The 25,477-nt window shown below is 43.9% G+C and overlaps 1 protein-coding gene across 1 annotated transcript in view; it reads left to right on the top strand.

The window, feature by feature from the left end:
* Positions 1 to 25,477, top strand: part of SOGA1 (suppressor of glucose, autophagy associated 1) — a 101,083-nt gene that overhangs the window by 65,409 nt on the left and 10,197 nt on the right. The window contains exons 6-10 of the mRNA XM_018554058.1: positions 338 to 469; positions 5,660 to 5,785; positions 11,681 to 11,911; positions 16,681 to 16,785; positions 21,642 to 21,794. Coding sequence (XP_018409560.1) covers positions 338 to 469; positions 5,660 to 5,785; positions 11,681 to 11,911; positions 16,681 to 16,785; positions 21,642 to 21,794 — 747 coding nt within the window. The remainder of the gene's footprint in view (positions 1 to 337; positions 470 to 5,659; positions 5,786 to 11,680; positions 11,912 to 16,680; positions 16,786 to 21,641; positions 21,795 to 25,477) is intronic.

The raw sequence follows: 25,477 nt of genomic DNA, 5'->3' as shown, positions 1-25,477 counted from the left end.
AACCGGTGTTTTCACATTTTCTTCCCTTCTTTTTCTCTCCCTGTCTTTTCTCTCCCTTAACAACCCCCCAGCCCACGTGTCTACTCATTGCGTGTTTTCTTTTCCTCTCCACCTTGTCTTCCTCCTCTGTCGCCAAACTCTTCTTTCTGTTCCTCCTTTTTTTTATTATGTAATTTTCTTTCTCCATATACCTTTTTATTTAATCCTTTTACCGTTTGGGACCCTTTTATTTCATATTGCGTCTCTTTTATTTTTATTTTTTTCTACTTTTGTTCCTTCTTTATTCCTTCCCTTGGCCTTTCTCGTTCTGTTCTTCATTACTCGCCCATGCATGCAGCAGCCCGAGTGTAGGAACTGCCGAGAGAAGGAGACGTCTGGCTGGGAGAAGATGGATGGGGATCACAGTACTGACCACGTGAGAGGCTATAACACCTATCAGCCTGAAGACAACGAGTCCTTTGCAGCAGAGGTAGGTGACCATTGCATTCTATCTGTCTGGTCATGAGAAAAAGCAAATACAACATTACAATACTTGTAATGCATTTAGGTCTTAGATCAAATCAACTGCAAGTATAGCCCTTGCTTTGCACAAATGTTGATCGAGGGACCAATCAGACTATGCGTTGTGGCGACATGTGCTACCACAACGCATGGCAACACACCTGCTCTCTTGTAGAGTAGAGCTTAACACACTGCAGCAAACAGGAATGCGTATACTATGCATTGTGGTGCAGCTGCATTGAAAACAATGGGTTATGTACACGGCTTCAAAAATCCTCTCCTCACAGATGAGTAGCTTCCTGGCCGGCTGTTGTAATTAAACGGGCGGCCGGGAGCTTTACATTCAAGAGATCGGGCATTTCTTAAGGGCGCCTGATCGCTTGTATTCAGTGCGGTAAAAAGGACCTGACCTGTGAAAGCTGGGATTAGAAAGGCAAGCAAAGACCAAAGGACTCATCGCACCAGGTCTCTGTGTCAGAACGCATTCCAAAAAAGTATACAGTGTGTACACTGCATGCCAAGTCCCTCAAAGTACGCCCGATCCCTCGATGTACACAGGACATATGTTGCACACCCGGTCCCTCTCTCCTGCTGTGTAAATCAAAACTTCTGTTTTAGAATACTGTTTTATTTTATATAAACTTTATCCCAATTTAATGCTTAGTTAACCTAAATCAGTACTAATGAATTCCTCCCCACTTTCTCCCCTCAGATAAAACAACTTTACTCCCCTTTCACCCTATCCCTCCTTTCCAAGCAGCCGCTGTTCTTCTCTCTGGTGCTGCAAATTGTTCGCGGGCCCTTTGACGTCCTCACGCAATAAATGACTGCTGATCCTTCATTCTATGTGATGACGTCAGCGTGCCTGTAGCTGGTGGAGCAGCAAAGAGAAGCATTGTCCTCATGCTGGTTCCTTACCGGCGTCTTCCCTTCTTACATCATTGGTTCACCCTCCAGCAATGTGGGTCCCTCCCGGGATATGTGATGGGAGATCTCCCAGGAGGCTGAAGGAGCAGGACACCTCCTTCTCCCCTGGGCGAGAATAACTACAACAACAAAAATGCAGGAAGGAAAAGTCAGTCCTGGGAGTGAAGATCCACTTTAAGAAGGGACTTTTATTTCTTTGTCAATTAGCTCTTTCTGCTGAGGACATTGAATTCTCCGTAATGATGTACACTTTAGTTTATCGTTGTAATGCAAAGCTGTAAGAACACGTTTCTGCCCAAGTATGTATTTTGGGATCGGTGAAATAATAATAAAAAGCTGCTCTGAAGGGCTGTGACTTCTACTTCATTTGTTGCTCTCGCTCTGACTCCACATTGGAGTTCACTCTCCTGGCTCCTTCATACGTAAATGCTGCTTTAAATAGCTGAAAACATCCACTCCCTTATCTGCTCAGCAACAGTGATACACAGAGGCTGAATGGGATGACTATTGCCTACTGGCCACGTCTGATGCTGTACAGCCTAGCAACTCTCTCTCTTTACTGGTTGCCTAGCAACCGTGTTACTATCCAAAGCTCTGTAACGAGAGCTGGACCAATTGCAGAGCTGATTAACTCTTTTCTTGTCATATCATTAAATAGGACAGTCTTTTTTTTTTTTTTCCTTTTTCTTTTCTCAGGATAAACAATTCATGAGGCCAATAGTAGACATTCTATACTGCAAATTCCAGCGTTTAGGTGACCCCCTGATTCTCAAGCTGTAGTGAATAAAGCTAAATAAGAAGGAAAATCTCATATATTTTAAGCCTGAATATTCACATTTATACATTAGCTTAGCTGTGACTAATTCTGTTTTAAATGGTCTAAAAGATGAACTGTTTCTCAGCAGCCAGCCACAATTTGATCCCCCGCCACACCCCTCCATGTTTGCTTCAGAGGAGATGGCAAGTAGGGGTGCTCTTGCTAAAAAAAATAATTGTTGAATCTTCTGACGTGTTCGTTCCAAGATGTTTAGCATTAGTTGATAAATATATTGAGGGGAATTTATCAAAACTGGAGCAGACAGAATCTGGAGCAGATGTCCATGGCAACCAATCGGCATCCACCTTTCATTTTCAAACCTTTGTGAACAAACGGAAGAGAGAAGCTGATTGGTTGCCATGGGCAACTGCTCCAGATTTGATAGATTCCCACCATTGTATTGGGAGATGGGGCTGAATAAATAATATCCCAGTATGTAATTGGATCCAGTGCTTGAGGATCACTTGATACAGCATACAGCATATTGCCTGCCATGACGACGAGTGCTTATTGACCTTGCATTGTGCTTCCCTGAACCCTCTCCTCAATTATCCCTTCTTGTCAATAACTAAGCCCAGGCTTGATTTCATTCTCAATCAATCCATTGAGTTTCAGTCCAATCTTGTAGAATCGGTGATTCTGCTCATGGGTGATCTTGAAGTAGAATATGTTACGTTTAGGCAGCATGCTGTGGGTTCCCTTTTAAATGGAATGATGGTGCAGGCTTGCCCTTGTGCAGATGAAGGCGACAGATGTAAATACGTTTTATGAATTCCAATTCTACCTTCTCCACATTCGGTTTGTTCCTACGTGGGACATGTGACCGTAAGATGACGGCCTTTGTATTGAGTCATTGCAGGAGGTATAACCAAGCTTGTCCATTTATAGGAGAGGTTGAGGGTGCATTTAACTCCCAGATGCTGAAATCTCGGGATCTATAGATCCTTATGACATTTGGTTTTCACTGAAGGTAACCTCTGATTAGGCATTCTTCACTATATGTCCAGTTTCAGTTGTCCACTTTACTTTACTTTAAAATGAACCAGTGCCTTGCTCTTGTGAAGCAAAGCAACATTGTTGCCTTTAGGCTGAGTTCACATTGCATGTGTTATGCTGTGTGTTGCTTTGCCATGCGCTAAGACATTTGAATGAGCTTCCTAATGCACCGAAAACTATCAATAAAGGTGCATGCAGTATTACAGAAAGCCATTGACTCTTCCCATGTGACAGCACTGGTGTTCTATGGTTGGTCTAGCACTGTCACATGGAATGAACCTCACCCGGGGGTACACTGAGTATTTTCTTCCCTTCCAGAAGCAGGACAGAGAGGTCGATGAGTGAAGGGAGGCATGTGCATTTGGGGAGGGGAACAGCACGGGCAATTCATAGGTTTGCTTTATAACATTTCCATAGGGCTGGCCATGAGACAAGTCCTATAAGCTATTTACTAATGCCATTTGTACCAAGGTGCCTCTAAATATGGATTTCAAAGCTCAAGAAAAGGATAAACTGTACTGTGTTCCCAACTTAAAAAAAAAAAAACTATTCCAGGTAAAGCAACATGGTTTATAATCCGTTGATGGAACTGCCAAGCACAGTTTACACTTTTGCCTACTGTCCCCACAACATGTAAACCCAGCATCCAACCTTCTTCCAGACCTAATGTCACCACTTTTTTGATTGAAAAATATACTTTATTAATGTAATAAAATATACAAAAACAAGCTATACAATCGGGGTACATCCTACCTCGTACTGCGACGCAGCGCATAAACACCACATAGCAATACAGCTCAATCACACAATAAATTACATTCGCACTGTGGCGAGATGCCTGACGTGTAGCACAAGACAAGAGTCCTGGGCCCTCCACGTCATTCATGACACCGCATTACCCCGTACTGAGTATGTGGTCCGTAGGATCCACATCAAAATACCTTAACCTCAATAAACTTCAATAAACCTTGCGGCGCAATGTCTGACGTGCGGAACTCGAGTTTCCTCACATCCTACATGGCACCGCAACAACATATCAAGCGTAAAACATTTTTAGACAAGAGACACAAAAAGGTCTTCTCAGATGTCCTCTTCCTCAAAGTCCGTAAGGTGATACCACTGCATCATGCTAATTGACAGACAACTCATGGAAAGAAAGCAAGGCCCATTGTGTCTTGTATTTTGGCTCTTCATTGCAGATCTACTCTATATCATGGATAGCCAAACTGTAGCCCTTCAGCTGTGGTGAACCTACAACCACCATCATGCATCTGCCTCTGGGAGTCATGCCTGCAGCTGTTAGTTTTGCAATACCTCCTGGGATTTGTAGTTACACCACAGCAGGAGGGTCGGAGTTTGCCCACCCCTGCTCTATACGATATGGAGGAGGATGAGTGGTTAAAAATAAAAAAATCTCCTCTCACTTCTGGTTGTGTCCTGACATAGGAAGTGACAGGAAATCATCCCAGTGGAATGCAGCACAGAAAAATTTGTCGGTTTTAAAGGACAAATTCTCCCTCTTATACTTGCCATACCCTGCGGTCATGTGGCTCTCCAGTCCCAAGTCTTTTGTCGTCTTCTGTGCCCAGGAGGTGGAGTCCTTCTTTGGGTGTCCACGTCGCGGTCTGTAGGGTATGCACGCGACAGATTGGCGTCCAGCAGCAGGGTACTCTTTGGATCCAGGAGAGGACAACCTCAGCAACAGGGGACCGGCTTCTGCAGTGCTGGATTAACGTGAAAATGGAGTTGGCGAGGGACAAGGATGGTGAGTCGAAGATGCTTCTGAAGGTAAATAAACAAAAAGTGCAGAAGGGGTGTGAGAGGCATTGAAGCCAGCTCCTGCTGGATACTCAATTTACATATGACAACACTGTATGGTGCACTATTGACACTTGTGCAGTTGTCACATTTCAGTGTAGATAGAAATTCCTGAACCGTCCAGTCTTTGTGGCAAGACCTGGTAACCTGCTTAATTCTCTCCAGTATGTTGTGGCCATCAAAAGATTGAACATATATTTTATTAATTTTGGGTTTTTGTTTTTAAAGAACAGATGTGGTTGCCAACGACCGGGACAATTTTGTATCATTATATATAAATATCTGTTCAAATATGGAGTATTAAGCACCCAATGAATCCACCTTATCTCATGGCGCACTTCATTTATAAAAGATCCGTCCCGTGTACAGCCAGGTGGATGCCGCTTGCACTGCACTAGAGCCCCTAGATGGCGCTGATGAGTGCCATCTAGGGTAGCTAGTGCTGTGGAAACGGCCTAGCCGTGCGGAATTTGTATAAAGAATACCCGTTGTGAACACAGTCACAGTCTCTCTACTCGGGGGGAGCACAGTCACTGTCCCTCTACTCGGGGGGTCAGCTTTTGGGGGGAAAATAAAGTTTAGTGTTTTCTCTTCTCACAGATTCAGGACCTGCAGCTGGTGCTGTCTGAAGCCAATGAGACCATTCAGGGGCTGCAGGAGCAGCTGTCACAGGAGAGACAGTTGAGGAAGGAAGATGAAGAGGCCTTCAACCAGAAAATTGTCCAGGTCAGTGTACACATTTGCCATATCCGTCTAAGCTACCGCCCTGTCTGGACTATTGCCTTGTGTCATAAGGAAGTTCATTTATACTGTAGAGGGGAAACTAGCGTGTCTTTAGACATACATGTGAAAGTGGTAATTTAGTGTCATTATTCTTAAAACTGAACCTCAGGCAGAAGTAAATACACAAATGAATGCAGCTATGCATTTGTTATTTCATTATTTTTTTTAATGCAAGCAGTACAAGTAGCCGAATTTGACTTTGTGTTAGCTTAATGCCGTCCCTGTACAGCTGAGCTCAAACTGGAAGGAAGGAGCTAATCAGTTGTGCTGCATTGATCAGGTCTTAACAAGTAACATGCTAGGAGGAGAGAGCAGAGTGACAGCAAGATGAGCTCATCATTCTGCTGCTTCCACTTTCACTGCCCAGGCTGGGGGAGGGACAAGACCTGTGCGTATTACTGAACTGCAGCAGAGAAAAATCAGGTCTCCTGCCCTGCCAGAGAGGTTTCTGCTGTGTGGCAGAGGTGTGTGAATCTCAAAACTGGATGGGCAGAAATGCAAATCCTTTGGCACATAAAGGAGGTGCTAAATATATACTGCATCTGTGTATTTAGACTCTGTCAGGGTGATAAATACTGCTGCAGGTATGAAGTGCAGGCACTGGAGGCGTGTGAACGTACCTCCAAGTAACCCCACAGATAAGACCTTTTTTGTTATTGTACTTTTCTCTTTAGGGCAGCTAGCACAGAGCTATAGCCTGGACAGCCGAGCTGTATACAGGTCACATTTTACAGGTTTCCAGCCTCTTCCATACATGCATGTGGATGTTTTTAGCTGCTAGTCCAAAGCTGTACCGTTTTTGTTCTAGGACAATGAGTCCTTTTTAATTTAAACACCTCAAAGTGTGTTGAGATGAAGTATTGTGCTAATGAGGTGTGATTTTTCTGCCACCATTTATCACCGTGTTAAATCTTCCTTGTGCTTCTGCTTTCCATATTATATCATCTGTGTGTGAGATCAGGAAATACAGGGATAGTTAAAGTAGGTCTGGATCCCTCTTTATATACTTCCACTTACATTAAATATCCCCTTATATCAAATTGTATCAGCTGTGTTGTTTTTCCTCCATCTTTATTTCTGTTTATTTCTCCTTCCTGGAGCACATCTGCCGTTTTTGTCACCACGATCTATGCCGGCTGGTAGGGGTTGCAGTGCCCGCATTTTCCACTGATGGGACATGCATCTCTCCACAGCACTATATTTCCCATAAGTGCCAGTGTTCTATCAAAAGTTTGTGACTGCAGTGGAATGTGTAACCGGTCACATGGTAACACATTTTAACATAATCCCGCCCAGTTTTTCGGTGGTGGAATGTGTGACCACCATTAGGTCAAGCATTGCAACGCTTTGTATCTGTTCCAGGGCAAATTGGCATCACAGATCGTATGTGCAGGAGAACCGATCTGCCCTGGAACAGCTGATCAGTCCTGAAATGCCACTTCTATCTGGCTTTGTGACTGCGATCTCACATTCCACCGCACTCACAAAGTCGGATAGAAGTGACGTTTCAGGACTGATCAGCTGTTCCAGGGCAGATCGATTCTCCTGCATATACTATCTGCGATGCCGATTTGCCCTTGAACATCTGACAAAACGCTTCTCGGCCTTTTGGCTAAGATCAAGTGTAGTATCTGTTATTATCAGTTTTCGGTGGGGAAAAGAACCGTCCTTGCGGGGGATGGTTACTTAGTACTCGCTGGAGTGAAAGAGCGTGTGGGGCGGCTTCCTGTGAGAGGGGAACCGCTCAGGCTTTCTGACTGAACGGATGCGAAGCTTGGTCTGGCTCGAGGGTTCGGGGGCGGCAGAAGCCCGTGGTGTTGTGCCCCCTGGGGGTGGCGTCCCAGGGGTGCGCAGAAAGTCACATGGGTATGGGACCCCAATTGACTCACTGTGCACTTGGTCACACACCACCTTGCTTTTTCTGCACAACGCCTCTTGGACAGGCCTTATGGCTAGTCCGGGGCAATATTTTTGCACTCCGGCCCCTAAGGCCTGTCAGCGTGGTGCACTGACACTTTAGTATTATTTATTGCACTCTATGCACGATGCACGATTGGCTTTTTGATTGAATTACCCACAGATTGCTGAAGGTGCAGGTTCCTTCGGGGCCTATTCCTGATGCTGGGAGGAGGTTCTGTGCCTCTTACGGGGTTCTCTGCCTCCTCCCACCCAGGAGGTGGGTTTCTCTTCGGGAGATCCCACCTGCCAAGTACTGAGGGGGACCTGTTTCGGCAGGTCCCCATAGGAAATGGGTCCACCGGCCTTCGGGTTGGTGGACCACCAGTCTCAACCCCTGTCAGGAGCCTTGCGCCCCGGGGGGTCGGGAAATGGGTCCCTTCTTCGGAAGGACCTTGCACCCTTGTGCACGTTTTTGTGTGCTGTGATTTCACGGTTCACTTTTTTTGTTCACAGGGGGAAGTTTGTTGAGATGCACGTCCACGGGCTTCAAAAAAAAAAAAAATCTGACAAAGCGTTGGAATTCTTCACCTATTGTCGGTCACATATCCCACCGCTGTAAAACAGATTACGGGATTATGTTAAAATGTGTGATCACGTGACCGTTCACATATTCCATCCAGGAAGGGGGTCTAAACACCTGGTCTTGAAGTGGTTAAGGAACCATCAGCTACTGTGGTTCATACACAGTACACAGTGTATAGACCTGAGGACGCTGAGGAAGACTCCATTGCTGCAGAGGAGGATACAGGGTGCAGAGGGCCGGCTCAGAGCTTCAGGTGAGTATATCTTTTTGTCCCTAGACCCAAACAAGCACTTAACCCTTGGAGTAGCCTCACTGCAAAGGTTAATAATTTTTCCTGGAGTTATTCATAAAAGTATTTAAAGTGACTTGCATGAAAACCTTATATTAAAAGAATATGCAGTTGTGGGGTAAGATTTAGGCTCTGTGTCAATGGGCTTCGATGGGCAAATGCAGCTCCCATCAGATTACTCAGATTTCATTGTTGGTGCTGCGGAATGGAATTTGACCTAGTTTTGCGTGCCCTTAGATTTGTATGGGAAGAGAAGCATTTCTGAAGCGGACAAAGGCCATTCTACTAAAGCACTGTCTGGGCAAAGAACACATTCACTTTAAACCGGTATACATAACCAAATCAAAGAAAACTGGAAAGGATGCAGTATCATTTATCATAGGACAGGCACAGATATGTAGGAAATTCAGCTTATATCAATTTCTTGTATATACTGGATTACAGAACACCTCCCTCATGTTTTGGAGATTAGGATGAAACATGTTATGTAGTCTAAGGGGAGAATTTGAGCAGGGGTGATGGCATTGTTTGGGATTTCAGCTCCGCAGAGGCAGCGTTGTCTGCTCACTACAAGCAGTGCTGGCAGGGGCTCGCTAGATTTCTGGCAGATGATCAGGTATAGTTCTTTACATGCACCATTATTAACCGATTCCCGGCCGTTGTAAAAAATGGCCGGCCGGGAGCTTCCTGGATGTAACAGGTCGTGTATATGCGGCCTGTTAGCCCCGCCCACTCGTGCGCACCGTGCGGCGCGCGAGTGGGAAAGACACAACATTTAAAAACAGGCAGCGATGCCTGTTAACATACAAGCGATCTGCCAGCAAAAAAATTTTTTGAACGCCCCCACCAATACATACTGGCCTGGACAGGAAGGGGGTGTAAACACCTGGTCAGCAAGTGGTTAAAGGCATACAACATGAAGGAATGTGCATATATTGCAGAGAGATACTGACAGGGCTATTCCCTAACGGCTGAAGAGTTGGGAGAAGGGAACAATCTAGGACATCATAGCTGATTTGGAACAATTCTATAATTCAGCTCACTTTCCAGATCAGCTATGTTGTCTTAGATTGTTCCCTCCTCCTGCCTTCTCCATGCCCGTCACCCTCTTATGAATAACCCTGTGAATGTTTTTTGCCTAGACATAGACAGTGAATCAAACTCTAGTTGGGAATTTGGCCTCATAGTCTATAAAAGATTCCTTCCCGGGTGGCTTGTTCTCGTTCCTTTATTGTACACGCGTCTCCTCATGTTAGCCGGTAGAGCTACAGATGTATTCTGAAAGGTTTTATGGCCCGCTGTGCATTATTTATGATGCAAATCGTTTTTACTGCTGTACTTTGGTTAATTTGCATCTTCTACTGAAGATATGAAAATGAATTGATGATTGAAGGAGTAATAACAGAGGTCATGCTGTGGTGTTGGTAGATCATAGGAGTAGAGCTTTTAGCTCTCTGTCAGCCAGCCTGTAGTATAAAGATGAACACAAAAGTTTTCCGTGTCACCCCTAGGCAATCGCGTTTCAGATGTTGCTGTGGACAGAACAAGCCGTCTTTTTCACATATTGTCGGTTACCCCCATTGCACTTTTTCAGAAGCTCCTTCTAGAGGAGAATGCACTAGTACTAAAGAATACATTAGATGATCTTGTTGCTATGGGCAGAGTAGATTGCTGGAGATTGTTGTTCCTATATTGTATGGAATTATTTGTTTCCGGCTAGGAAATGGTTTTTGTTCTCTCACGTGTTGGTAATGTATGATATTGCCAGCCAGCTGCTCTATTAATAGGACATTGGGTGGACAAACTAATATTGAATTCAGGAGCCAGTCTGTCCAAACTAAGAGTCCTCTCCATTGCCAACAGCTAAATAAAACCTCAGATGTTTGGCCCCAGCTGTCATTCTTAAGGAGCATTGTCCAGCTCTGAGTTAGGGTGCCTACTGGGGTGGGCAATGTAAATGACTGTAGTGCCAATGTGCGCTTGGGCCGCAATCCATACCAAGGTATTCTGTGAAGCATATGCATCCTTGGGCACTTCTTCGTAATGCTGCACCATAACGTAGGGTTGGACGCTCAGACATACTTGTTCTGACTCAGTCATTTAAGGTAGATGGATCAGTATGATAGTTGGGCACCTAGCATTTTCAACCTTTTTGTTTCTCTCATCATGGGCCCTTCAGGAATGTGGTATATCCATAATAAAAGGAAGAACTGCAAAACATCTCCTAAACTATTGCAGCTTTTTCTTTGCATAATAGTTGGTTTGAGCCTCGTTTATAGTAGGTAATGTGGACCAGCCATGGGCACTCGCAGTAGAGCTGGTGAAGGCCACTGCACGGGTAAATTGTTAAGTGTTACATCGTTCTAAGGCTGGGCACACACCTTAAACCATCGCATTTTGTCTTGCGATGGTTGTAAGGTAATTGGAAAAAAAAAGACGATCTGCCTATCAGCGGAGCGGACCTGAGAGAGAAACTTCTCTTCACTCCTCTGCTCAGTGGGTAAGTCGGCACAATAGCCAGCCTGCTATCGGCCATTACAATTTGAAATGGCCAATAGCAGGCTGGCTATTTTCCCCATTGTTTACATTCGGCTGTTGACCGTGGAATCTAGCCGCCGGCCAGCAGCAAGATGTAAACAAAGAATTTCATAGCAATTCAATTTACTTGCTAACAAAATTCTTTAGTATACTGTGCACCAAGCAATCAGCATTTTTTCTAATGTGCATCAAGCCACTGGCAAACAAAAAAGCCTGATCACTTGTATGATGCATGTCTCTGTGTGCCCCCTCCTTACCTCTTCTCATGGCCGCCGTCCCGGTCATCCAATCCGGGATGGGCGATGTGGCTCCGTGCACTGAGAACGGAGGGACATCAGTACACGATATATTTTTTTGCTGGTTGCTTGAATGTCGGATGATGGGGAGTTTACGGTATATCTAAATGTACAACCGTAAGCTACCATGCTGTGCACTGATCCATAGGGATGGCAAAGTAATGGTCTGAGCTAGTTTTCTTGTGTTTTTAGAATTAAGCTCTGATGTCCGTTCTGTAACATTTAACTTCCAGCTGAAGGAAGACCAGCAGAAACTGCTCCTAAGGCGAGACTTTGAGCTCCAGAGCCTGGGTCTGGAGAGGAGACTGGAGCAGAAGTTCTGGAGCCAGGAGAAGAACATCCTAGTGCAGGAAGTCCAGCAGTTCAAGCAGAGCTTCTTCCTGACCTTCATGAAGCTCAGGTGGTTTCTACAGCGTTGGCGGAAGGGGAAGGTCCTGCCAAGCGAAGGAGAAGACTTTCTGGAGGTAAGGATTTACAAAGGCCACACATTGCAGGCCTTCCAATGTATACAACCTACCTATGAGTGACCAGCTAAGTGCAAAGACACAGCCAGGCAGTATCATTTTAGTAAGTAATTCCAAACAATGATGGCAATATGTGTCTCGCATGAGATGTTAGTGTTTTGGTCTCAAATTTTTTTTTTTTCTTCAAAAATGAGAGATGTAGAGATTATATTAGGGTGTCGCTGTAAGATACCAGAGGCTGTATATAGGATATTGTATATGCTGTGTACAGTTCTCTTTCATAATGTTCAGAACAAAGCTGACCGTTCTGTCACTCCTTTTTATTTTGTACTTGTTTTTTTTTATATGTTTAAACAGGAATTTATAAAACCATCATCTCATAGCTGCAACTTAGACCTCATTTAGCTAATGGTTTTAATCTGCTGCATGTAATTATATGTGCCATACCTAAGCCCTTCACCAGCTACTCTGTCATGTTAGGGAGTCCAATCTCTCTAAATGATCTTAAGCAAGCCAATTAGGCAGCTTATGCGCCTTTTAAGAATTATGCAGCAATTGGATATTGTCTTGCTGAATAGCTGAGTAATCACAACATCCCATTGTAATTCCAGCTGATACGTGGGACTATGACAGCCATTGTGTAGTGTATGGCATTGTAGAGCGGCCTTCATTGGCCCGTATCTTTATGTTTAAGCCGTTCCCGTATTTGACATTGTTCTCCCATTGCTAGAGGCTGGTATTTGTCACATGATTGATCACACGCTCAGCCCTGTCCTCTTCTCTACCCTCCCTCTTCTAATACATTGGCGTGAATTGGTAACATGAGGCTTTTGGCAACACTCAATAGGGAGCCATTGGCTCGGCATTAAGAGTCAGCCCCGGGGCCTTGTGTTTCTGGGTTGTGACAGCAGCTGTTATGGATGAAGCTTTACATGTGACTAACCCCATTTCCCCACTGAGCACATCCAGCCAGGAATTTATTAGACTAATGTGGATTATAAGAGAGCTGATTATTATATGATTACAGGAAGGCAGCATATGCCACATAAACCAGTTCAGAGACGGGTGGCAGGGTGAAAGGGCTAAAAGGTCGGCTAGCACCAGGAAAGGAACTGGCATATTAATGCATTTACAAGGGGGTTTTATGCTTTCAGGGCCTGAGGTGTGATGCTGAAAAAGTCATCAGTCTGTCTCCATGTGCTTAGTCACAGGAATAAGCAGAGAGGAAGAATTTTATCACAAAGAGATTTTTAAAACGTATCTAAAAACATGTCATACATTGCAGCTTAACAGTTCTTAGATGTTGCGGCTGCTTTTGTTTTTTTTTCCTTTATGCTTGGTGCTCCTGCCAGTAACACATTCCCTATCTTAGGGTGACAACGCTCCACTCTTTGTACTGTATCTGTGGAGGAACAGCGTTGTCACCTTAGGACATGAAAACAAAAATCCTTCCCCATAACATTGAGGGGAGGTGTTTTGTTGATCAGAGTCTGCTCACAGGTGTTCGGCATTTGAGAATAAGAGCTTGTAGTCGCCCCCGGTCCCCCGTTATTTCTTTTTAAATTATATACAGACTTTTTCATGGACTTTCACGTGACAGCATTAGTAGTCTTCCTTCGGCGGTGGGCAAGACTTGCCCTCTGGGGCGGTGCCCCAGAGGGCAAGTCTTGTCGCCCTGGACTTACAGGAAATGGGGTAAATATCACTGGGGGTGAGGTACGGATTTTATTGGGGTGCCACCACTACAGCTCATAGATATGATCACTGAGATTTAGTGCATGTTATGTCAAGAATGTTGCCTGTAGAAGAGTAATGTAAAGACTAAGGCACCTTCATTTAGGGGTAAAGTTTACTACAGATAATTCAAACTTCCCCTTGTATTGACAGCCCAGTTCTGCTGTTGGAGTCAAGCATGTTGATCATGGTTCAAGCTGTATGTATGAAACCATATAGGTGGTTGCACTGCCTGATGATATAAGGCACACATCAGCTGAGATGCAGAACGTTCTAAATTTCCATATTTTAGATTTTGGAAGTCGCTCTCATAGAGGTAGCACACATTTTATAAAGGGACATATACTATATTAGAGCCCCTCTAACATGACCATTGTACCACACTAGAGGTGCAGAAACTCGTGAATACTTCTCCTGTACTCATGTGATCCTAGAAGACGTATTTAGGCAACTAAATACTAAACCAAAACTATCCAATCACAATTTCTGAATGAATACAAATCCTTTTCCTTATATCATGTGACCTTACCTGGTCCAAAGTGAGATCTGAGTAGGGGTTTCTTCAGAGTAGCTAAAGCCCAACTCCTACCTTTTTAGATAGAAATTAAGAAATCGGTAGCCTAGCATGTTTAAAACCAATAAAAGCAGCTTCCCCCCGACATAACGTTCTGTGATTCAGGGCCAGTCATCTTTCAGGATACCCAACCATCCTACTTCTTGTGGGCCCAGGCCGTCATGGACACGATGGTCCATGGTGGCCCGGGCTCATGGAACTGTTGGACAGAGCTGCACTTGCATGTCATTACACTAGTACTATAGTATCAAGGAGTAAGGACTGCTCACTGCTGCCACTGGAGGAGACGTGGAAGGTACCGTGACATCAATGGTCCATCTGCTTTGTTCATAATTTATATATTTTGTGTGGTTGGAGGATAAGGTTTGCAGTTTAGAGGATGTCTGCTAAGTGGGTTAAAGTTTTCTTCCTCTTTAGAGAAACAAAAACATGTTGGGAGATCTCACGCATGGTATCATCTCATAGTCTCGGGAAGTAGGTCAGTCTTGGGACACGCTGAATGCTGTGTCTGCCATTCACGGCTGATTTTGGCAAACTGAAAACATGTTCAGCCTTCAGGACGTCATTTAGGTTTGTATGCTGGAACTGATTGCCCTAGATTACCACGTGTGAATAATTCAATGTCTATACTGTAGACTAGTTCCAGTCAAAACTGTGTCAGCAGATGGTCGTGTTTTTGTATTTTTACATTTATTTTGTTGTTCTTAATTAGAGTTGTTGAACCGCCTCTGCAGTATCCATCTACATTATGGTTTGTAGTGGAGGTTTCACTACAAATATTAAATCCACATTATCCCCTGCTCCTAATCATAGTAGAGGCCGGCCCCGTGCAGACAGGCATAAGGGAATGGAAGCCATAGAGAATGACATGGGCCTTTTAAATGTACAGCTGTGAGACACTCACCATTTTTAATAATCTGACAAGTGAATAAGCCGCCTTACACCACAAACAAGATGTTGGGCTGTCCATAGACCAGGGGTAGGCGAAGTCTGTCCCTCCAGCTGTGGTGAAACTACAAATCCCATGATGCATCTGCATCTGGGAGTCATGCCGGTGGCTGTCAGTCTTTCCATGCCTAATGGGATCTGTCATTGCTCCACAGTGGAGGGCCGGAGTCTGCCTACCCCTGCCATAAACTGACTCAAGTCTTATTGAGAATAATAGTTGGAGGTTTACCCCATCCATGAACCCATGACACACAGCAGGTGAATGCAGTGTGATGCTTGGATTGGGTGACCCATAGAAACATTCTAGCTATATTGTACATCTTTCACATGCAGAATGAGTTGCAGATTAAACTATCCTTTAAAGTGTATGTGTTGGAAAAAGAAAATTCAGTACATCTCAATGATCCATGCATATTTTCCCAAAAGCTGCAAGTACAGAAATATACCCAGAAATCCAGCAAGGATGTAACTTCCTGTTGTGTGCTGACCATTCTGCTGCACAGAAATCCTACTCAGGGCTGACAACACTGCTTGGGATTTCAGTTCTGCAGTGGCATGGGGATGTCAGCTTGCTACAGGAAGGGAGGAGTTGGATTTCTGGACAATTTAACCACTTCAGTACTGGCATGTAGCACCCCCTTCATTACCAGGCCATTTTTCAGTTTTCAGGACAGTACGAAAACCCCAGAAATTACCACTTTTTGAAAAGTAGACACTCTAAGGGGTCTGATTTTTTTATTTAATTTTTTTGGGAATGGAGAAACGTGATGATATTGAGTAGGGTTTAAACATGGAGCTTGGTTATAATGCACAGGTCATAGACAGAGGGACGTGAAGAGGTTAATGTACAGGTCACATATAGTGGGAGGATAGACATGAAGGGGTTAATGTACAGATTTGCAGGATAGAAGATGAAGGTGTTAATGCACACATCAGAGTAAAGGTATAATGGAGCTAACCTATGTAGGAGAGGAGGGAGGGTCATTTTATTTTCCTTTTTCTTTTTTTTTTCTCTTTTTTGCTGCTGCAGCTTGTTTTTACTGTAGGAAGCAATGAATGGATGACTCGTCCATTCATTTATCACTGTACTCTTCGATGTAAGAGGAAGGGGAGGGCTTGGCAATGTAAATATTGCCATGTGATTGCTGTGATGACCCCTGAAGAGCTTGTCTGATTGGCTCTGTGTTTTAAGCCACTCTTCTCTGCTATCTGACAGTGGAAGCAGCGGCCGTCCGTGCACACAAGCGTTCACGTATGTGTGAAATGCGTCTGCGGACCAGCCGTTTTAATACAGTGGCGGGTCTGCGAGCTGTTGGGGAAATGTTCATGTATCGCAGAGATGTACTCAATAAGATTTTTATAATTATGTGTTTTATCTTTCTGTATTGGCACATTTTTTTTTCCATTGACTTTGGAAATGATCAGGCGGTTTTATAAAAAGATAAAGCAGTAGAAATTCAGTAGCTCTTTCTTTAGCTGTATTCAAGACGAATGTATTAAATCTTTTTATTAGGTAAACTGTGTGAAGGAACTTTACATGCTCATAGAGGAGGAGGAATTAAACGGCCCATGCACGGATTACAAAGCCTGCGAAGGGGAAAGTTGGCCGCAGAATATGGTGAGTGTCAAAGTTTTGTTCAAGTTTATTTAACACACAAAAGTGATGAATTTTCCTCATTATTTATATAACAAGACAAGCAAAATGTATTCTGTTATGATTAAAAGGACTTCTGTCTTGTTTCTATTTTACCTGTTGGAATAGGCTTCCATTAACATGACTTATTTTATGTTTTGATTGATATTTAATTGTTCTATTTATCACTCAACTGGTTAGCCAAGAAAAAGGGAAATCTAGTCGCAATTCTATCTGACATCTGTGCAAGTTCCCCCTGATTTTGCATTTCCACAACAATTCTATGAAAATGTCAAATCTGATTGAAGCACATCAAGAGGAGGTCAATGTATTCTGAATGATTTTAGAAACCGCTCAAACTGATACCATCGACACAGACTCTTAATGTGTTGTAATTGGCCATTTTAGTGGCCTGTTGGATGGAGGAATCTCCCACTGGGCCAAGCTTCAGTATCTTGCTAGTCGGCCTCGCTGGCTTTCAAAACACCTGAACAATACTTGCATCCAATCAGATTGTTCAGGTATTTTGAGAGCCAGCAGGGCTGACTAGCAAGATACTGAAGCTTGGCCCAGTGGGAGATTCCGCCATCCACACAGTTTAGCGTAGATGGAGGAATCTGTTCCACTTTTTCCATCTGACCATAGAGAATCTGCAGATAATCTATAGGTGGATGGCCAGTTTAAGGGATATATGCTATGTTTTAGGGCTAAGCTACACAGGAGATTTTAATCTCTTGCTACTAAGAGTTGTAACCACTTGCTGGCAGTCATCTGGCAGTAGATTTTTAGACATTCGACCCCGCTTCTAAAACTAGCGAATGATCTCTAAGAGAAACAACTGACCCCGATACTGGAACACTTGGCTCCCTATGGAGCGAGCTACACTGGTAGAATGTAGTTGAAATTAATCACTCGTGTAGTAACGAATCTTGCAATGCTCCATTTATATGTAATTGATCAATAAAAGATGCTACTAAAATAGCTTGGTGCAAAGACAACCATATGTTTTGATGAGCATTTTCTACTAGCGATTTCATGGTGTGCAAGGGTAGGTGTGAACCCAGTTTGCCCAAGCCCATGCAGAACTCTGACACACGGAAAAACGGGGGTGTGGTTACCCTGGAGCTCCGATATATACAATTTATCCCCTTTGTTAGAGTGGTGACTGGTCATCAAGGTTTACGTAACCAAAATTGATATACCCACAGACCTTTTTTATAGGAAGACATTAAGATTCATCTCATTGTTTAGGCCTGCGGGTAATAGGGTATTGAGTTTGTATACCCACATCTTTCCCTACAAAAAGAAAAGATGTGGGTATACAAACTCAATACCCTATTACCCGCAGGCCTAAACAATGAGATGAATCTTAATGTCTTCCTATAAAAAAGGTCTCTAGCACTACAGAAAATAACATCAATATCCCCCCTATTTAGATGTGACCATTTGCTTAACCTGTTCCTTCTTCCCTATGCATTATCTTTTATCTTAAATATATATTGTCCATTGATAATTAGTTGGCAGTTGTTTATTAAAGTAATGTTCAAACTAAAACCCGTCTGTGTGAATGCTTTTGATATGAAAGACGAGACAGGGACTATAGGTATATTTTTAAATATAGCTCTCATCAACATCTTACTATGAAACATACACCCTGGATGTGATTATCGAGCAGGTGTGAAAAGGCTATTTAAGATAACCATCCACATGGTATTGACAAAGCTCCGATGGGTGGGGCGAAACGCGTCTACCCTTGAGTGTATGACACATAGACTATGAGACCTGCACAGACGGCAGCTTCCCTACGGTCTTTTTGATCCCTGAACAAAAACGATGGAAAACTAGATACCCTTCAGTTACCTTCTAGACTGAACTTCCCTTGAAAAAGCAACTCCCTGGATTCACCACGGATTTCGGGATTTGAAACGAACCGGGAACGGTCACAGTTAAATTTTCGATCATAAGCAACATTTGAAACCTTAAAGCCACTGGACCCCAAAAGGAGGGGTACGAGACAGCCAACTGTGAGTACGGTCGACCACTATATACTATCCATGGGTCCCGCACAGGTCTCCCCCTTGAATAAATCCAATTACGGGAGTGTTACTGCTATGGGAAAGTCTCTGAAGAGATATAGAAAATAAGCTGTTTTGATGTTTTCTAGCAAATAGATCAATGAAAGATATGGACACAGGAAGACCCAGGCATATATACTTACCTTCAGTGGACTTGTTTGATCTCTGAATATACCACTTATAGAGATTTTCTCTCTTTTTTCAACTATTGATCAACAGATCATATCCACGATATTTATGGACATATAACCTTGGAAATAGATCTATTCCCCTCCCCCCTTTTTTTCGTTCTTGTGCATAACATCATCGCCAAGCAGGGACATAATCACCTGAGAGGAAACAGGTGTTACACTAGGAGTATTGTCTCCTCTAAACCTTGAAGTTTTTTATAGCCGTAGAGTGCATGGGTCTCATAAGAGGAGTGAATGAGTGGATGAGTGCTCCGAACAACGTTGTTCTTTTATGAAAACAATTTGAGAGGTGATATTATGGGTGCAATACTTTGATGTTTTTTCAAATAAAGTTTATATTTTTATAATCAATTTACTGGTCTCGGTTTACTTTGTAACCGCTTTGTGACAGTGCTCCATACTTGGAACTTTGTTGCCCCTCCCTTTTTTTGCAGAACTCTGACACACCCCTCCCAGCCCAATCAGGTGTGGCCGCGACGTTGCCCGTACCACAACTACAAGCTACTAAAGGACAGAAAAAGCCCCTGCCACCACTGATAGGGCACGAGGGGAGTGGGTGTCAGTTACAGTTTTTTTTGTGCAGGCTTGGGCAAACTCTTGCGAACTGGGTTCACGCCAAACCCTTGCACATCCTTACTAGCAATGAATCACTAGCAATTTTAGAAACCAAATTGAGCTACTAAAAGTCTTACTTGTGGAGTTCTGGCTCATCCATGTGACTGGCAGCAAAGTGGGGAAAGCTTAGCAAGAATGTTAGGCTGGATTCCCATTGGAATTTCACTGAAAACGAATGGAAACACTTGATGTGCATTATGACACGCATTGCTCAGTGTAAGGCTAGGTTCACACCTAGGCGATTTATCGTGCGGATTGAGTCGCGCAAAACACAGATTCGCATTGAAGTCAATGGAGGCTGTTCACACCTTTTGCGGTGTGCCACGCAGAGGAAAATCGTCTGTCGCGCGAAAAGGTGCAGGAGCTATTTTCCGGTGGTTGTCGCGTGGTTTGGGGTCCCATAGACATCTCTATGCATTGAAAACTGCACAGTCACGCAAAGGAAAACGTGCAACACCAGCTCAGTCGCCTAGATGTGAACCTAGCCTTAGTCAAGTTAAAAAACCATGGCAATGATGTGTATGGGGTCCTACAATGACCAGTGTAGCTGTAACCTTAGATTTAACAGTTGTCAGAACAGATCATCTGATTCAAGACACAACTTAATTGAAGTCAGAAGTAGTTTGAAGCTGCACTGAGAAATCGTTTAGGCCAGGATCACACTTGTGCTGCAGTAAAGCACTGTGTGTGTCTTACTATTACCCAGTTTGCCAGTTGTAGTTCCGTTCATTTTTCGCCACTACTGTGTTGTGTTGCATAAAAAAGGGTCAGGAACAGTTGGACAATGCTGGGTGCATTGGCAGCAATTAAAAATGAACGGGCTACCTATCACGTACCTGGTGGGGAGCCGAGTTGTGAGGAGGCCTCCTTTGCAGCACGAGTTCCACACCCCTGAATGTGGAGACAGGAGGTGGGGAAACTACGGGCAGCATCGGTGCCGGACGATGCAGGACACTGGGCCTGGGCAGGTCCTTGAGGCCCGTCTTCAGTGAGGCAAGAAGCAGGTGCTGATGCGGCTGGAGCAGAGCGGAGTCAGGAAAGCCAGGGTCAGCAACAATCGGGCAGCAAGGTACAAAAGGAGAAGGCAAAGGAGAATCCAGGGACAAGCAGAAGTCGGAGGCAGGCGGCAATCAGGCAAGGTCAAGGAATCCGGTCCATGATATGGCAACAGGCAAGATACAGGAATACACACTAAAGCTGAAAGACCACTCAGCAAAGATCCTGGGAGTTGGGCCAGCTTAAATAGGATCATTCCCAGACAGAGAAAGTCACTTCCTGTGCGCCATGTGCCGTTTGCGCATGCGCAGTAGCTGCCGTTTGCGCATGCGCAGTAGCCGCTGCTTCCCGCAAATGTGGTGAACAGGCCTATGCGCATGCGCAGTCGTAACTCTGCTGTTAGGCATGGTCTTACACTACCTTTTAATGTACTGTAACATGTGCACACTAATGCACCTCACGGGTGTGATCTTGGAAAATTGCCAAAATAGTGGACGTGTAAAGGCTCCCAGTTATGCCCTCATCTTCACTTCTGCTAGCAAAAAAAGACCAGCTGAGTTATTCTGGGTATAAAGTACATTGTTTTCACTGGATTTTCTATGTAATGGTACTTGTGGCGGTTGGGGAACCAATGTGAAGTGATCTCTCCACCAGCATCCTTGAGAACGGCTTAGCTTACTTTTGTGCAAATGTGAAATATTTAACCCCTTTCTCATAGTGTAGTGATCCAAGCCAAAGACATTTGCTCTAAAGTAAAAGGAGTGTTGGGTCATCTGGCACCTTTTTAATGTGCGCCTGTAACTTTGGTTTTTAAAATTAAATGGCTACTTGATAATTGGGTGAAGAGTTAATACCAGACTTCCATAAAATGTGGTATGTGTGGGCAGAGTTGTATAATGTTGAGCCCAAACTGTACAGTGTGTTTATGTATTATCTGTTCACTTCCTTTTATTTCACCTTGCAGACAATTGAGTCCATGAAAACCGTCTCTGATGTTAAGAGAATCCTCAAAGACCTTTGTAATGAATTGCAGGAAGAAAGGAGAGGGATGAATGAGCTTCAACAGCAGTTTGCAAGAGCCAAAGCAGCCTGGGAGATAGAGAGGACGGAGCTGAAGGTTAGTCTGGTCCTCACGGCCTGGAACAATCATTGCTTACTCAGCAAAGCCTGTAGACAAAAATTGGAGTAATTGTCCATAGTGTGCTACTGGAATCAATCTTACACTGGAAGCAAAGATTGCAGTTATTATGGGTAACTGCTCCAGTTTTTATAACTTCACCCTGAACTCATGGTCATAAACTACTGATTTGCCATCAACTGCAGACTGGATATTGGCATGCTGCCATTGAAGTCATAATTGGTACTCTTGACATGTATACATGTTTTTAGTCTGTAAATCAGAGACAGCCAGGTCTCAGAATGTTTTGCCAAAGAATTCTGCAATGGAAACCTGCTTATTTTTGCATGTTTCCTTGAATGTACATAATTATTGGTACGCAGATTAATTGATGTCTGTTTACTTGTATTTCCTCTTTCCTGCTCACAACTGAAGGCGTCAAGCAATATTTCCTGTTCTATCCAAAATCTTCCTGTCTGTTACTTATCACTCTGCTCCCATGACACGCGTCTCTGCTTCCTGGCCGCCTTCTTCATACACACTGCCCTCACCGTCTTTATGCCTATATGGTCGGTGTCATGAATCTGTTTCCTGTTCCTCATTGTCCTAAACTCTTCTCAATCTATCTAAATATTTTCTTTGCTGACAGCTAACAAGGTAATAGGTTTACCGCAAGTTCTCTGTCTGTCTGAAATGGCCGTTTCCTCCAGAAAGAGCTGAAGTGAAACTGCCACTTATGTCCTATAATTGGCTGTTTGGGTCTCTACAGTGAATTTGGAGAGTAGTAATTGAGTGGCTGTCCTTCCAGGAGGCCCAAAGAGCAGCCGTCAGTCTGTTATCAGAAGGGGCTTCTAGATTCATGACCTTCCTCCTGTACAGCCCTCCCTACACATGCTTTGAATTGTTTACAATATGGGCAGGGCCTAATTTGACATCTCAAAGTCAGTGTACAAATATGTTTTGCGTGTACATTTCTGCAGAGTGACTAATTGTAAAAGTGCCAAGCAATTAATAAAACCGCAAAAGTCTGGTTATATGGGCCAAAAGAAATCTGAAATGGCTGATCAGTCACTAAAGTGATGGGACAAGCCACACTGCATCTGATGTCTGAGTTTTAAGCTTTCAGTATCTTTTATTCGTTTTTAGAAGTATTTCAGCTGTGGAGCCCACTCGGGCAGGAATTGAAGCATACAGGAACAATACTAATGGTGCAAAACCTCAGCCCAGTGCCTAGGACCAATATGCAAAGTCACTAGTTTCCCACGTATAGTTCAGCATGGGTGGCCACACTGGTCATTGGCAAGAGGGTAGAGGAAAGAGGTTGGGGAAGCGGAAATAGGAGAGTGCAACAACACAAGAAGATAAGTCTAGGAAAAGGATAATGAAAAAAAGAGGGGACTTGAGGGTGACTTGGGACCAAGATGGAGGGATAAGTGACATATAGCGAAGACTAGGGATTCAGAGATGAGTAAACCAAGACTCCCAGATTTTAAGGAACTTAGGCTGAGAGTCTTGAAGGATTCTGGACATGTTTTTGTTTTCCAAGCTCAAGCTATGGTTTGTTTGGCAGCTAGGAAGAGATAGGTGGTCAATTATTATTGAGAGGTGGTGAGCTCTGGAATGGCGTGGGGCAGGAGAGCTAACCGTGGGTCTCTCCAAACAGTGCTGAGGTCAGATTTATGTTATAATAGCTGGGTGGGGGATTGTATACAATTTTATAGCTGTATTTTTAAGGTTTCAGAAGCTCAAAATGTGAGGTACAGATAACATTTCAGCAATATGTTGGCGCTGCATGGGTTAACTGCTTGCTTTGTCTAGGAAGAAGTACAGATACCTTATTTCTTGCTCCTTCAGCAGCCGACTCTTGTCTCCACTTTCCCAGGGTTGTTGACAGGTCCTAACTGTATTCTAGTCCTGCATTGTCCATGATGACGGCTGGGAGCTTGTGACCTGCAGAGTGACAAAGAAAAGCATCTTCAGGGGGTAATGATGGTACAGCGTGTCGTAAGCCTGGGGGAGTGAGGAATAAGCCTAGTATTACTGTTTATTCTAATACCTCCAGACAAACCTAGCAGTTACCTCACGCAGGAGGGAAGCATAACCTTTGTTGTGTGCAATTTTCAGATACATTGCTGTGGAATTTGTCCCTTACATGTAGCAAGAGATTTGAGACCTTATGTTTTTTTATATGAGGGTTATTCACGTCCTCCCAGCAGCAGCTACATGTCTCTTAATGTTTTATGACATTCATTGCTTGTGAGCATCTGGTCATTTCAGCATATTAATAATACATGTTCCCTTATTGGACCGAGCTGTGGCATATATTGGCTGTTTTAGAAAATATATCTGTTAGCAGCTACCCAAGCAGGCCCAGTAACCCAAGAAGCAAATCCTGCATTTGAGCAAATAGGCACCCGCCCTGTGTGATGTCCCCTTTAGGAATGTGCCATGGCACGCGGTTGCTGGAGATCCCCCATATAGCTGCTTATTGAACCACTTCTACCCTCTTGTGGTGCCGTGTGACACATACTTGTGCCGCAGTCATTATGGTTGTCATAGATAGCTGTTGTAGATGTGTTTGGAAATCCGATCTTCATTCCACAAGTAGGAGAGGCCCAGAAATGTGATATCTGTCCAAGCAATGAGAGAGTTAGGAAGATGATAGCCATTCATTCAGTGGGAGAGGCTTAATGTATACTACTGGAGTGACAGGCAGCACATGGACTAGAGGTCACCAAACTTGAAGTCTGAGTAAAACCAAAAGCAGTGATGCAGAGTTATGTAAAAGGACGTTCCAGACATGGAACTTCTGGGAGCTTCAGACTTCCAAAAAGTCCAAACTTGTCTCTTCTTCTTGGAATTGCTGGTTAGCTCACAGAGATTCAATGCCATATAAAGCGAATATGAAAAAATAAAATTCAAGCAGAAGAGGCATAAAAAAAAAACTTGTTAAAAACACCCTTTTTTTTGTGCTTTACATAGCGTTCCTGTGACCATTTTTTTTTCACTGCCTCTGAGTTTTCCAGCGCCATGAGCAGGGAGAGCATGTCATCTACTATTTAGTACTGGTATTTATATAGTACCACCAATTTACACAGTACTTTACATGGGGGGCATTCATATCAGTCCCTGCCATGAAGGAACTTATAAGGTCCCTATCACACATATATGGGCCAATTTGCAGTGATGTCACCCCGCGTTCCAAAGTTTAACCCCCTCCTCCTCCCATTAGCCAAATAGGCATCATGTGCATCTGCATGGCAGCCTAAGCCACGCAGAGATAGCCTGGATGTCAGGGTGCCAACACTGCATTGCAAGGCAGTGGGTGACCATTGTCACCCTGCAAAAGGAACTGACTGCGCAAACATTTTTTTTTTTAAAGCTGAAGACGTTACAGATACACAGCAGCTGACATTCAAATCAGGCAGGAAGTGGGAGTAATGTCACTGGCCTTGGAAAAGGCACTTTAGAGGTAACGTTCTCCTATATGCAGCTGTCATAGTGCTATGTTACATACACTGGTTTAGGGTGAGGCAGGTGTTCAAACATAAGCAGTGATAAGACATGTATCAGGGTGTCGGGTGTAGCAGAATAGTTGAAGCACCAGGGCATAGGCTTCTCATACCTCCCAACATTCTGAGATGGTAAAGAGGGACACCATTTAGTATTTGGACAAAGATGCA

The sequence above is a fragment of the Nanorana parkeri genome, unplaced genomic scaffold (assembly GCF_000935625.1).
Source record: "Nanorana parkeri isolate BGI_ZX_2015 unplaced genomic scaffold, ASM93562v1 scaffold141, whole genome shotgun sequence".
Lineage (NCBI taxonomy): Eukaryota > Metazoa > Chordata > Amphibia > Anura > Dicroglossidae > Nanorana > Nanorana parkeri.
Note: the sequence above shows the minus strand (reverse complement) of the source record. Positions and strands in the feature narration are given on the sequence as shown.